General features: G+C 37.2%; 1 protein-coding gene across 3 annotated transcripts in view; it reads left to right on the forward strand.

Annotated features, from left to right (window-relative positions):
• Positions 1-15562, forward strand: part of GRID1 (glutamate ionotropic receptor delta type subunit 1) — a 558941-nt gene that overhangs the window by 446085 nt on the left and 97294 nt on the right. For all 3 annotated transcript variants that reach the window (XM_075423037.1, XM_075423035.1, XM_075423036.1), the window contains 2 exons: positions 2799-2960; positions 4251-4370. In XM_075423037.1, the coding sequence (XP_075279152.1) occupies positions 2799-2960; positions 4251-4370 (282 nt within the window). The remainder of the gene's footprint in view (positions 1-2798; positions 2961-4250; positions 4371-15562) is intronic.

A 15562-nucleotide genomic window follows, 5' to 3' on the forward strand; every position in this document is an offset into this window, starting at 1 on the left:
TTCTGAAAAGGAAGGGTTGATGGTGTGAGTAAAATTTGACTTCCTCTTCCATAGGATAGTGACTCTTCAGTGAGCAGGGGTAAAAAAGGGGTAAAATGTAGTAACGCATGTATGTATGTATTTTTTACCGGAGCAAATACTCAGAGTATGATTATATGAAAAAAAGGAATTTTAGTCATTAAAAAGTACCATACGCTCATTTATTGGACGAGACTTGCAGTAGAAGAGAACTGAGTGGCAAAATACCAATGGGTAAGTGTGTACAACAGTATGTGCAGAATAGCTTTTCCATGGCTATAAGTAACTTGCTGTGTCCTCTGCAACATTATCTTGTGTCTTGGTATGTAACTCCAGAGCTGTGACAGAAGGACACTTGTAGTGGGAAACTCCGTTTCTTGCTGTCACTCAGTTCGTCTCATTCTTTCAAAAGAAAATAATGAAACAAAATCGATACAAAATCTGTTACAGGTCCAATGAAAATATGTGGATAAGGTTGGTCAAGAAGTGATTATTTTGTTTTACATAGAGTAATTTGAGTTGGATGCGTGGTCATGTAGGCTAAGATCCTCAAAAGCAGCTTTCTCAAGCTTTGAGTCCATTATACATGCAGAACTGTGGTTGCTTCTCTAAGGGCATAAAAAGTAGAAAGAGAAGGAAAGCAGTGTACCCAAGTACATCTTATATTTTGCCCTAGAGCTCTTTGCTAGCAAAACAAGTAAACTGTTTTGGGGAATGAGGCTGCAGTTTTCCAGAAGTGAACAAGAACAGTGCCAGACTGAGAAAATACAAAGCATTTCTGATTTGTGGCTGTTCCAAGGCAACAGACAATGAGTTGTCAGTTGAAAGTGAGGGTGTAAAATCAAATTCAGTGGGGAATGAAAAGGATCATGATGCCACATGAGAAATGTGATTTTTCCTTATGCATGTAAAATTTACTTCTAAGCAAGTGGGTTTTGTGGTGTGTCGCTTGCAGTGGTTTCTTTAGTGGGTTTGGGGTTTTGTTTTAGGTTTTTTTTTTGTGGAGAGTGTCTTAACACAGAAGAGGAAAAGTGCCCTGTTGAATAATAAGGATTCGCTTGATTGCTGTATTTGAAAGTTGTTTGGAAAATATCTGCAAAGTAGGTAGACAAATGCAACTGAGCAGAAAAGCCTTAGTTGCTGGGACTCTTGTTAACTCTTCAGCTACTTACTTTTCTTAAAAAGAGGAAATCTGGAAAGTAGCTGCTTTGGAGACTTTTTTAAAAGGAAAAGGGTTAATTGGATAAAATAACAAATATAGGGAATGTGGACTGCTTGTTCATGGAGGCTGGAAATAAAAGGAGGGAAAGAAGATGACAATGCCAGAAGGGAGAGTTTCTCGGTAATAACCTCATGGGTTTTTTGCATTATTTTCGTATTAAGATCCCTTTTTACTTTCAGTCACTTATTTAAGTGGATATCGTCAACCTCTTTTTTTTTTTTCCTCCTATTTTGATTCTTTCAACATTAATTTTATTTAATGTATCTTTCGTTCAGATGTACTTAGACTAGAAGATTTTTCAAAGTGCCTAGATTCACAGTTTATGTCAAACTCCTGATTATGGAATGTGAAGCATTTTGTTTCTGAAGATCAGTATCTTAAGATCATGTCAGAAGTTCATTTGGAGCAAGTGATGCAACAGTAATATATGTTTAAGCTTTCACAGCTGAATGACAATTTTATACAAAATATGCAGCTGCATTAACTTCCACATGTAGCCCTTTCCTGGTGTCTAGACACCATCTTCTATGGAGAATTAGAGAAATCTAAAAGAAAAGTGACAAAATCCTGCATCATCATAGGTAAAGCCTTCAGCTAGGAGAGTATCTTCTTAATAATAAAAAAAGCTGTATGTGGCAACTGATGCTAACCAGTGATTTGCGTTTAGTAAAGAGTAAATCAATACCCTTGAGTCTGTGCATAGGTCTGAAAAAAGTGCACGAAAACTCTGGAAACAGGTGAAGAGTATCTAATAATTTCTTTTTCAAAATACTTCTGTCATCCAACTTCCACTGCTAAAGTTTTACCACTTGCAGTGGATACTGCTGCATGTCAAAGATCTGATCTGGTATTGCTGGCCATGTGTTGGTTTGAAAAATTACATAGTTGAGCACTACTAGTGTGGTGTTCTTACTAGAGCCTTTGTCGTCAGTTATTGTTCTCACTCTCTCATGTGTGAATTGAAGAATAAGGAGGCTAAAATCAATGTATCTAGAGAAAATACAATAGTAACCAATCTCCTGTATATTTGGTGGAGAGAGATAAGACAAAATAATACTGTAATTTCTCCTTCTTCTGTTCTAAACAGTTGCATTAGTATTATGTTTTGCTGCGCCAAGGAGATTGCTGAAATGAACAAAAAGAACAAGAACTTAATTCCATTCTATGTTTTTCTCCTTGGTGAAAGGGCTGACAAAGTTGCAATCCTTGTCTTTCATGGATAGATAGCTTTTCTCCTTCCATAGCTGGAGTTTGTATTGGAACTGTGATCTCTTACGTCTTTACAGCACTGCATTGCAGTGGTGTAGGTAATGCACAGGCAGTGCAAGCGTGCCAGAGTCCCTTGGCCTGAAGGGCCCAGGTGCCAAGCAGGAAAGAAGGTGGGAGTGAGCACTGGTGCTTGTCTGAATTGCCTTGACTGTTCAACACGTCAAACATACCCACCTTTTAGTTTTCACTGAAGTCTTCTGTTTTTTTGTTTTGTTTGTTTGACATTTTTTACAGTTTCTTCAAAAGGATGCTAAAATACACAGAGGCTCATTCTCATTGTTGTTTTCAGGTTTCCAACCTGTACCTGTATGACAGTGTGCTCATGCTGGCCAATGCTTTCCACAGAAAACTGGAGGACAGGAAATGGCACAGCATGGCAAGTCTGAACTGCATGAGGAAATCCACCAAGCCTTGGAATGGAGGACGATCCATGCTAGAGACTATTAAGAAGGTGAGAACAGACAAGGCACAATTGTGTAAGCAATAGAAAAAGTTACTGCATTTCTACTTGAGATTAGCTTTAGAAGAGGGTTTTGACCTCTATTTAACGTTTCTTTGATTTATTACGAGCAAGTGATTTACAATTACCAGGAATGATCTACAACTATTAAAAAAGCAAATGATTTATTACAAACAAATTACACATCCTGCAATGTTGCTCCATTGAGTGTGTGTTCTACTTGTGTTGTTCTCATAGCTACCTTCTGTCGAGGTAGTGTGATTAGGAATAGTCATACAAATTGATGTGTACATGCATCATAATAATTTCCCCAATAGAAAAAATGAGGAGCTCGAGGAGCCAAGCAATGATAAGGTTTATGATTTGTGTTTTATTTACTACAGCTCAGCTAGCTCCGTAATTTAGCTGAGCGTTGGTAAGTATCTATTTCTGTACTGTAGCCCAGAAAAGGGATCTGATTTAGATAAGTTGTCACTAACAGTTATACTGTCTTGTAGAATGTTGGTTAACGGAAATGTGGACCGTACTGTGACTTTGCAGATGTGTGGTAACTTCATGTATGAAAGTTATTTGATCACAAATACTAGTGCAAAAAATATTCATTTTTTACCACACTAACTTCAGCAATTATTCAGAAAAAAAATGTTCTCCATATATATGGATGCAACGGTTTTCCTCTAGCAAAATGATGGAATATGATCAGGTGTCATATTATGCTTTGACCAATCCTAATGACGCCATCGTTTGTTGCTAAATGAATCCAAACCTTAGTGTCACTTCAAGCTTCTTTGCTACAAACCCAAAATCAAACTCTGTGGTAGTTTCACAGAGAGGTTTTATTAATACTTCAAATGTTATCTTTTCTTCATGCCTCTCTTGGCAGCAGAGCAGGCATACTCTTTCTTTTGGACTTGGAGTTCATGCCTTTGTATTCAACTCCAGAACCGAACCTGCTGCCCTCAGTTACACTGTAAGGGCTGCTGTCTCACGGTCCATCAAGGTCCCTCTCATTTTCTTTGGGGTTCGTCCCTGTGAACGATGGAGATCTGATGGCTTTTTTCCACAACATACAGTGGCGGATATATTAGTGCTAAAGTAATTTTCTCAAAAATGAAAGTCTTTTGTCTGGTGCTGTGTTTGAACTGTTGAAGAACCTGTAATAGCCACATTTAAGTTCACTGTAAATATTTTCAAAGCAGATTTGGCATACCTTTAATGAAAAGGAGTGTTCATAAAGGCAAATGTGTTCTGTTCTAAAATTTCTGAAACTTATTTCCTTAGGGCCATATAACTGGGCTTACTGGTGTTATGGAGTTCAGAGAAGATGGCGCCAACCCCTATGTTCAATTTGAAATACTGGGCACTAGCTACAGCGAAACATTTGGCAAAGATGTGCGGAGGGTAAAGATATGCTGATTCTTTCTCTCTTTACTTTTCCTCTAAATAGTACACATCCTATTTCGCAGGATAAAATGGTATTCTTTAAGAGTGAAATAGTGCTACACTGCAAAAGAAATTTACTGTAAGAGAAATACTTTCTAATATCTTGCACACTTAAATCTTGAAAGTTAATTTTTTATTGGCAGGCAGGAGTCCCACAAGTTGTTTCCATGTGTGCAGTAATGATGCAGTGCCATAACGATACTGTGAACATAATATTGAAGACTGCACAATTATGCTCATGTATTTTATTGTTAAATAAGACATAATTGATAGAACAGGCACTTGTCTTACTAAGGAAGATAACTGACAGTATAAATTACCTAAAAACACAAAGATATTTCAAAGTATAGCTGCTGCAAGAATCTGAGATAGATAAAAAAACTCTAAAGAAGATAATTTCCAAAATGGATGATGCTATATCATGTAAAGTAAAGGATAACCTATCAATGGTAGCTGGTGGAACAAGGACTGATGGGGATTAGAAGGTAGTTAGAGTGGTTCCTTGGGGTTACTAACATAAATTTTCATGGTTTGAGAAGCCTACCTTGAACAGGTTCATGCAGAGTCCAAAAAATACCTGAAAGTCTCTTTTGAACAGTGAGGTTCTGTTCAGAATCCAAACTACAAAATGTCCCTAAACTGGTCAATTGGATGAAATACAGACATTACCACTGTATGGTCAATGACTCGTACATTAAGCAGAGCGGAACAAAGAGGATTTCATACAGAACCAAAATATTTGACGTTTTCTATTTTCATTTGACCATTTGTTTCTGTGGTTTGTTTTGCTTCACCTCAACTATGTGAGTCTAAGGGGAAAAGCAAGAAAAGAACTTGTGTTTATATTATCATCTTAAACAGCTAAACCTGAGATTCTTTCAGAGTCTGATTTGGTATGTTTCTGGACATGGCGCCAAAGGCTTGCAATATCGATTAGGAATACAACAGAAGGAAGAGAAGTATCTGAAATGCATAAAGCTCCAGGAGATACAGTTGAAAAACTTCTGTTGCCAAAAATATCTCTGAAGACTTCAGATTGGCTAGGCTCCCTCCGGTATTGTAATGACCTGAAAAGGCTATTTCTCAGTCCACTTTCATTTCCAGAAGATTTCTACTGCAAATGAGAAAGTCTAACTTCTGAACACTAGCTGAATGATGAAAAGTTATCTTGATTTTGGAAGCAGTGTTGCCTATTTAATACAAGGGAGTTGGCTTAGGAAGTCTAGGAAACAAAATTCTGGTTCATAAACAGAAGTATGTACTTCACTTTCTGCACAAGCATGCGAAACAGAAATATCCAGTGCCATGTGAGGTGCTGTGGAGTATCCTACTGTGTTTCCAGCTGCCACTACAGAAAAGCAGGAGTGTCCTGTCAGTGTTGTGTTAGCCCTAGACAATATCTTGGATGCCATGGGGCATTTGAGTTTGGTTCCATTTTGTCACAGATTTCCCAAGTGACTTTGAGTAAGTCACATAATCACTTTATACTTCAATTTTCCTTTCAGTAAAATTGGCATGGTTACCTCTCAGAACAGGTTTGAGGCCTTAAAGGGAAATATACATTATATATATTATATACATTATTACTTTTTTTTTCTAATGCATATTTCAAATATGGTAACACATATACAAAAGCTCTCACTTCAGTATGTGTAGCACACTGAACAAATTGAGATTTAATCCAGATGTGTGAAGTGGAGATAGCTAAAATATCACTCAAAAGAGACCACAAGGCAATGAAATGGGAAAAATTAATAAAATGGCTAAACTGATATACTTCTGATCACTTTTGACCCCTAATTTGCTACTTTGTGATTAGGTGGTTAATATAGGAAGACTTAACTCTTTGGATGTTAAATGAAGAACATTATACAGTTCCCAAAATGCAAGGAAGTATAATTCTAAATGGGTAAAAACCTACTGCCTGTGCAATGCTACTCTGAGCTAAAATGAAGTTCTGAAAATGATCCTTTTAGCCTAATATAGAGAGAGAGTAGAAGTCAGAAGTCTGTAGAAGAACTTGGAAGAGATTAGATTTCTTGGAGCAAAACTACCATGGAACTGCTGGTGTTCAATTATTTAGAGAGCCTGACTTTTTATTATTGCAGCAAAAATATGTTACAGCTCAGAAGTACTTTTAAAAGCTCAGAAAGTCATGCTTGTCTTGTTTATGTTACTTGAGTGAGAGATCAGTTCTGATTTATTGTCAGTTGCTTCCATATCAGCCTTTCCTCAGATGTAGCTGCAGAAGGACAGATTTTTGGTGAAAAACAGAGGTTTCTTTCTGCGTGGTTTTCTTTTCCTCTGTATGGAGAGCATCTGTATCTGGTCATCCTTGCCCTGACCCTACAAAAAGCCTTTGCACTTAGGATCTGTGACAGGGTAGAGCAAAAGAATATAAAATTGAGTGTTGAGCCTTAGTGGGAATCCAGTCAAAAGCTAGTAGACCTTTAATACTCGACATCCCTTAGGTGGGCTCTCCGGGATCATTTCCACCAGAAAGACTCCTAGGAGGGTGTTGAGGGTAGTAACCGAAATCTGGCAGGAATTTTCAGGGCCTTTCTGTAGAGCCATCTTGACTCTTCCCAGTTGCCCTGAGATCTGGTCTTTCTGCAGACAGTTGTTCCTTCCACCACCTGTGATTGAGTTGTAAGTGCAAGTAAATATATGTATTTGCTCACTTAGTAGACCTTCTCCTTTATTCCACAAGTCTGACACCACATTTTTGTCGTGAAGGCTGATAGCGGCTGCTGTGTATTTTGTGTGTGTGTTATCTTTTGCCTTTCTTTGGACATACTTAAGTGAAAGAGAGACTTCAGAAAATGCTCTCATTTCTTCAGTTTAAACATCGAAGAATGGGGTATGTCCCTTAAGGAGTACACCGCCTTGCTTTACAAAAGGCTCAGGTGATTGCTTCCTATCCACTGTGTGCATGTGGAGGTTGAGAAAGTCTGGTGTATTCATACTTGAAAAAGAGATCAGCGTGGTAACTTACCAGGGCATTAGAAAGTTGAAGGATAAGATTGTCAGAGAAACTGAAAAGGCTTAAATGCCTAGTGCTTGACAATTGCAGGTATGATTTATGTTCCCAGTGTCTGTAAACTCCTTTAAAAATAGCAACATGAGTATCAGTAGATTTAAAAAAAAAAAAAAAAAAAAAAAGAAAAAGAACTGGATATGAAGAGACAAGGATAAAACATAACCGAATCAACCAAAATGAAAAAAGTAAGAGACTTTAATAGCTGATGCCACACAGTATAACTTTGGAAAACAAGAAGTGGTGTAAAGTGTTCAGGTGAAGCATGGAGCAGCTGGAATGAGTCTAATAGCCTGTTATGTTGAAAACCCTTAGAGATTTTGGGGATTTACATTTGTAGAGGATAAAACCCTCTTTCTTCTCATTTCACTTCTTATGTCCACCTCCTATGCTAAGAGTGTATGTATAAAATACAACAGGAATGGTCTTCCTCTGAATTTACGGTTACCAACATGACTCTCTTTTGTTTTCTTATTTAAATTGTTCTTTATTTGTCCTTTATTACTTTATTTTTTTTACCAGCATGGATGCATAAAGCCTCTCTGGTAGGTTTACATTTTTATGTCTTCTACCTTAAGCTTCCCGAGCCTTTGGTTCACTCCCAACACTGGCAACAGTTGGGGGTGATCGTTAAGTCATTTTGCTTCATCGACTCCCTGTCCCTATCTATAGTGTGGAGTTGAAGCTACTTGCCTGCTTTGTATGAAGTTTTGAAGTCTGGTAAGAAAAAAAAAAAGGACTGTAACAAAGACGTCGAACTATTAGCATCAAGAAATTGAATTAATCATAGTATTAAAAACTGTGTATTCCTAATTGTATGAGAAACCATCCCTTGAGAGCTTGTTTGGAATTGTCAATGGAGAACTATGTCCCATTTCCACAGTGCAAGGCACATGAAGCGGGAAAGGGGATCAGGACTACATTAATTCCCTTCCCAGTTTTTATCTATGTTACTAGTTCTTATTAATTAAAGCCTTGCTGTAACTTTCAGAACACCTGAGCTGGATCACATTTCTTCTATTTCTGCACTTGGATGAATTTCACACAGTACAGTAGTTTAGTGATCCAGCTGTGAGAGCAAAATAAGGGAATCGGGACCCCGGAGTGGTATTCCTAGCAACTTGCTAACTCACAGGGAGCTCTTGGGGTGTAAACCTATTTGTTCTCATTTGACTGTGTATGCAGAGAATGCCATAACAACTAACCGCTGTTGTAGGGATGTGATCAGGCTTAGTTAGCTAATGCCTGTAAGGAGCTTTGTGATCATTTCATCCTTGGCAGGAAGGTCTTCTGTACATGTGAACTGGTGTTGTTGTTTAGTTCATTGTATGACAGGGATCATATTTTTTATATAGCAGTCTGCAATTTTTTTCCAGAGCTGGCTCTAATCAAGGCAGAATTAATGGTTTACACACATGCTGTATTTCAGAAGAAACATTTTGTTCAAAATGATAACGTTTACCATTGGTTATTCATTACTGTCAGTTGGTATGTTTTCATTTTTTTAAATTAGATTTTCTTGAAATATCATCCGCTTCATAAGCAGTCATACTTGTTTCCTTCAGCACTTCTGAGGCAGACTGCAGAAGGCACTGTAAGTAGTTTTGTGATACATTTCACAGTTGTTGAAATCCCCTTTTTGAAGTCTGATACAGCGCTTTAGTTGTGATTGTTACTTTTAAACAGAATATCATCGTTATCATGATGAGAAATCCTATGCTTCTTATTCATTGCAAAAAGGAACTGTATTTTTAGGGGTCTGCAGTATTAAATGCTTTAATCTGCAAGAATATTGCCAAGTCATATCATATGCACCTAAAAGATATATACTGAAGAGAGTTTTCTTAGGCGGTTACCACTGTAATTGAATCTGTTTTACTCATATGGAAAAATACATAACTAAATTGCCTCAGTTTAGCCATAAAACAGATGCCTGCCTCCTCTTTGAGCACTTCATAACATGCACTTGGGTATAGTAATTTGATTTACTATGTGTTGCCGAGGTATCTTTCAGCCAAAATGTAAGACTGAACTCTTAGCTACTTGTGGTCACTAAAGATCCCACGTTACCTGGCAGAGGGAAGGGCTAATAGTCCTCTCAGTCGGGGTAAAATACAATTTCACGCATTTACATTTTGTTTAACTTACTCCTTCTGCTTGACTTGATGGAGTGTTGTGGTAAACTGATATGGAAAAAGAGTATTGCGATTCACCGTATAAATACAGTTGTGTCAAACTGAAGAAAAGTCTGGAGTATTCTACTCAAAATGATAAACCTCCTCCATTTTTTAGTTGTAATTTTCTGTACAAGGTGTATGTGAGAAGTAAAAATAAATGCATTCTTTGCAAATTCCATAAGTTGATTTATTCAAGGTGAAAAATACTGCTGAACATATAGGAAATGGCTATGATCAATTTTTTAAACTATGGAAGAATACTAGAGAAGATACATGATGAACCTGAGTATTTTTTCTGAAATGAATTAAGGTCCCTGTTTGCTCAAGTTCTGCAAATTGAGTTCAAATTGGAGTTTTTTTGTAATCAAAATATTTTATGTTCCTTATGCTTTCATTGTAAAATTATAGCTGAATTATTACAGGCACTAACTGAAAAGTAGGTAAGCAAGTTTAGAAATGCATTTTTTGTTGCAAATGTGTGATACATAGTTCTTTTTAAATTTTTAGGTTTTATTTTATGTTTTTGGAAAACATTGCCAATGGGACCCATGCTTTTGTGTAAATTGTCACTTGTATTTGCAAACACAAAATGCTGCATGTATTTGCAATTTGTACCAGTGTCAACCCCGAGTAAAAGGGATGTCTTGCAAATTACGGTTGGAATTCCTCCAAGCATAAGATCATGCTGGTCTTCTCCTTTGGAAGACTGTTTGGCTGTTTATATGACATTTTCACAGAATGAAGCTTGAGGCTAGATTTTAAAAAGCAGCCGTAGGTATCCTGAGAGTTGTGAGCAGGGCCAGGATACCTACAGCAATTAGGATGCTGCAAAAGTTTCCACAGCCCACATGAACCACTGCCTGTATGTTTAGAAATTCTGTGTAATTTGTCAGTCACACGCTATGTCACACTTACCAGATTACGATGAATCTTGGGTATAACATTCTCCTTTTTTAACACGTATGCAATATTGCATAAAATTGGGATGTTAGGATTGTTAGAAAGAGTTACAACCTTAATTATGGAGTTTCGACCAAAGCTCCTATCATTTATTGATGGATCCTAGGAGAAAAATCAGAACGGGATGAAGAGAAAGTCTGTTTCTGTAGCTCAGCTTATGAAGAGTTCTGTGCTCAAGTGCACGCTACGAAGAAAAACGTATTTCCATAGGGAAACAGGCGAAGGTTTTCTGAGCTGAACATCAAAGAAAATAGAAAGTATTCAAGAAAAAGCTTCACAGTTTCTTTTTACCTTTTTGGAAATCCAAAGACAGAGGTTATTTGCTATTGTCTTCTGCACATCATCAATCTTGAACAAAGGCAATAAGCCCATTGCTCCAGAAAAGAGGGACAGTCTTTCTTTTTTTTTTTTTTTTTTAATTTCCTGCTCTAGAAATATCTTTGAATCAAGATTGTTGTTTAAAAATCCCACCAAAACCAGAAGAACTTTCTGTTGAGTGTCCAATTAGCTTTTTTAGCATAAAGTCTGCTTAGTAAAATCACTTTGAAAGACATTAATGATAATGCTAAAATACAAGCTCAGTTATTTTAACTAATGAATCAAATAGATGCAGTCTTGGCTTTCTTATGTACATAAACTAAGGAAATCTAACGTCTCTTCATCTGTAGCATGATTTCTGTGTCAAGGACAGTTGCAAGGACCGTATGTTGAGGGAGACCACGCACAGTTTCCATTCTGTAGTATTTGAAATGCATTTAATTCTTCTAATTATTGTTGTTGTCTTATATCGTTTGATAAACTGCCAATACATATAGGTGCCAAGCATAGTTTATGGTAATTTATTTCAGCAGTAATTTTAAAATATGCCTGGTCCAGAACCACAATATCTCTTGCTATAGGAATGAATGTGTTTATGTACGTGGGTAAAATACAGAGATGTCACAAGATAAAACTTGTTTCCCATTTTGAGACAACATCCTTTTAGTGGAATGGAGACAGTACCAGATACAGATAGTAACTCTTAAAATGGAATATTCTTTCTGATCATGACATCTATGTGGCAGGTTATCAGATCGTGGTATGTCTGTGGTTTTAATATGTTAATAAGTATGATATGCAAATATATGATAGAGCTTCCCCACAATATGACTGCTAACAGGACACATTTTTAAATTGTATGTTGTCAACAAAATGTATTTATTCAAGCAATATATAGTAATATATACATATTTTTTAATTATTTTCCAGCATAGAAGAGGCACTAGAGCAGAACATAATGATATTAAAAAATATTGAAACTATTAAAAAAGTTAATTGTCCATATGTTGCCATAGGCTAAAATAACTATTAAATGCAGCAACACATCTGAATTCCACTTAGACCCAAGGGACAAAATAAACCCCAGTAACCCAAACCCCTTGAATACTGAAGCTAGCCAAAATCCACTTTTGATGGAGACTATTGGGAACGATTTCCAGAGGTTGAATATGTCAGATGGATCAGCCTGTTTTCCCTAGGAAGCCATGCCCTAGCTATTTTAAGTGAAAAATAGAGTTGTCCCTAGACTGAATGAAAACTGGGATAGAGGTGATTTATTCGGTGGCAGTCTTCCAGGTCATGTAGAGCTTAAAATATATTAATGACCTGAAATGGCACCTGGATCTAAAATGATGAGTAGAGCATCACAAAGAAGAGGTGTACGTTGCTGACAGAGACCATACACACAGCTTTTACTTCATGAACACAGGGCAGGCTCAGAGAGCATCCTGTTAGCATGGTGTAGACTAGACAGAAGTGTCAAGTAGAAGAGCTGAAGCCTGGTAACTTAAGTGGCCAAATCACCTTTGTGGTCAAAATTCTCTAATGCACAATTAGATACCTGTCCTGAAATTAAATTTCAAGTTGCAAAAGCATTTGATTGCATGCCTTAATCCCATTGGGTTTTTGTAAATAGAATTGTACAGAGCATAAAACATGTAGGATGCTAGTAGAGTATTTTGCCTATGAATTTAAGATGTTATGAAGAACTCAGTGTTGTAGCTTTCTTTCTGTATTCATTATTAATCATTATAAACTTTTGTACTGTGCTTTGAGATCATTGGATGAAGGCTGCTATCTATGATCGTTTAATTCTTGAAATGCACGAAGTAAATCTCTTTGAAACAGAGTACTTCAGTGTAGTAAACTAGCTGCAGCCTGCCAACACCTACTTCACTTGCAGCAATATCTTTTCTGTGAAAATGTAAGTTGCAAAGTCCCATAGAGATTGTTGACGAGTTCTGAAGAACTTGCAGGTATTGGGCTTTGTTGGAAAGAGGATGTAATGAAGAGTAAAAGAAAAAATAAGAAATCCAGGATTTCTCTGTTATAGTGGAGGAGTTAAGGAGAAATATGCAGCTGCTCAATGTTGACTGAAGCAGGTAGACAGATACAGGCTTTTAGGAAAAGAAACAGCATCAAAATAGTTAAATCTCACATCAGTTACTTGCTTTAAAGTTGCTTGCCAAGGTCATTTTCCTTAACTAGGATGACTAATGAGAAGAAAGAGGGCTCACTTATAGCAGTAAATTCCTCTCAGTGGGAATACCACCAAAATGGCCCTTCCTAGTGCTTTACTTGGGACAGTGCTTGTGCTTGTTCCTGCTCTGTCTGAAGTTTCTATGCTGTCTTGCTCATCTTGCTGTTTCTCCCACTGTCACAAAACTTCAGGAAAACAAGTGGGAAGGCAAATCCTTTCTTGTACCTGTGCTGTTTTCTGGGGTAAAGTGTCTGTGGTGAAAGTGGTGATGACTGGTTTATGTTATGTATGGTGAATTTACCAGCCTGTCAAGTGAATCATTGGTTTCAGCAGGCTGACCGCTATATCTCCCTGCATTGCTCATCATAAAGTCTCAAATTCTTATAATTGTATTGATTGATCAAATTTGGTTACAATGTTGTGAGAGAAGTGGGTATGTTTTAAGATATTTGAGATTATACCATCTAGAGATGGTATCTGGCTGATACCAGTTTATGGCAATTTGTTTTGTTTAGTTTTTAGGTAAGGACTGTTATTTAAATATAAACAAGGTTGACAGGGTGCAAAAATAGGCATGCTTTTACAAAGCCGGCTAAAGCTTTCCAAATACAGTGCTTGGACGGATAGGTGACTGAAGGTACCGAAGCATTTAGTCCCTGGAGCCTTACCAGAAAGTAGTCCTAGACAAGTACAAGAAATGGCAACTGCTTACATGGAGGGAAAAAAGCTAATATCCAGTAACTAGGAGCATGGGTGATATTTAATAGTATGATAACTCTTCAGTGTAATTAGATCTAGCACCATCTATAATTTTCTTAAAGCTTTATGTGCAATTTATTCTGCCATAAGATTAATAATACAGTAAGGTATAAGTTAGTAGATGCTTTGCAAGATTGCTCTCTGAGCTGTATTGAATCTAAACTGAGCTCACTCTCATTCGAGGTGCCATTCAATACCAATCTGCAAGGCCACTGTAGCTATTTACATTTCAGTAGCATCTAGAGGCTACGGTTTTGTTATACCAAGAGTTGCCCGGGTAGTTAACTATATTATTATTGTGAAGTACATAAACCATGTGGTTGTGTGTTCAAAAACCTGCTGTTGTAGTTTGGCCATCCTGACAGAAAAATGCTATTAAAATCTAAGTTTTGAGAACATTCAGTATTGGCACTTCCCCAGTGTGTTTGCTAAGACAGAGGTGAATACTTTTGTGAATCAGGTGTAAGGTATGCTTTTCAGGCTACGTGTAACAAGCACTGCTGTTCATGTTTCATACTAGAGGAGGGATCATCTCACTTCTGGAGTTGAATCTGAAGTTTTGTCTGTTTTGTTGTTTGTTTTTTTTTTCTTTCCTCTCTCCTAAGTTTTAAAAGAAGTAATTGGGAGTGAAGTATTTCTTGGTAGGTTTTCTGAACTTGCTCAGTGATACGGTAATTTCACTGGAAATTTTAAAGAGAAATAAGTGTTGTTACTCCATGTTTTTATTAGGGCAACTGAGGGCAAAAGAGAGCACAAAATATTTACTTTATGAGCATGAGGGAAGTGCACTGAGATTTTGTTATTATTTTTCATTAACTCTGATTGGTTTCTGGTGTCCAGAGAAGGACTTTTCCTCGGTAGACTCACTGAAAGGACATTCAGCATTTAGAGCTTTTTTTCCTTTTGAACACAAATAAGAACACAGTAACCTGTGAAGCAGAAAACGCAGATTTGCTGGCTGATCTGGCTTAAAGAGTGAATCTGAATCTAGGGTACAGCCCACAGAGTCTTCTACTCTAGTGTTACTCTCATTACAGGACATTTCAGTGGCTTTCTTAATTAAAACAAAATGTCCAGTCTTCTCTGGATCTCAAGACGAATCTCTTATGTCAGGTACTTGCTCTCTGAGTAGCTTCTCTTCCTTTCATGCATCCTCCAGTTTCATCCCCAGCTACATGGTCTTACGTGATACTTGTGTATCACGTCCTGCACCCTGGCAGCTCCTCTCTGTCGAGGATGGGCATTGCCTCCATGGAAGCCATGACCTCCCCTGTTGCCATCAGCTATTCAGTGTGACCCTGTGTGCAGTCTGGCTCTGGAAGATCAGTACTTTCCTCTGAGCTGCCTAACCACAACTTTTTAATAGAGCAGAACATATAGTCATAGAGTGAACTGAGAGATTAAATAGATGCCATCCATTTCATAAATCAATACGACGGAGTAGAATTCAAATCAGTATTGGTTTCCTCTGTTTCTATTTTGAATCTCAATGGAGGGTTTGGGCAAAGACAGATCAATTGTTCCAAGATCTATAACTATGGTATTTTAACTATGGCTTAATTTAGTAAAAAAGTAAGGAAAAATTGTAAAGAAATTCCTAGTGTTAAATCTCAGAAGAAGAAAGGGAGAAGTTTTCATACATTTTGTCATTATTTATGTGATGTATTTCTGTATATTTTGCCTATGGGTGGTATTACAA

The sequence above is a fragment of the Opisthocomus hoazin genome, chromosome 6, assembly GCF_030867145.1.
Source record: "Opisthocomus hoazin isolate bOpiHoa1 chromosome 6, bOpiHoa1.hap1, whole genome shotgun sequence".
Taxonomy (NCBI): Eukaryota; Metazoa; Chordata; class Aves; order Opisthocomiformes; family Opisthocomidae; genus Opisthocomus; species Opisthocomus hoazin.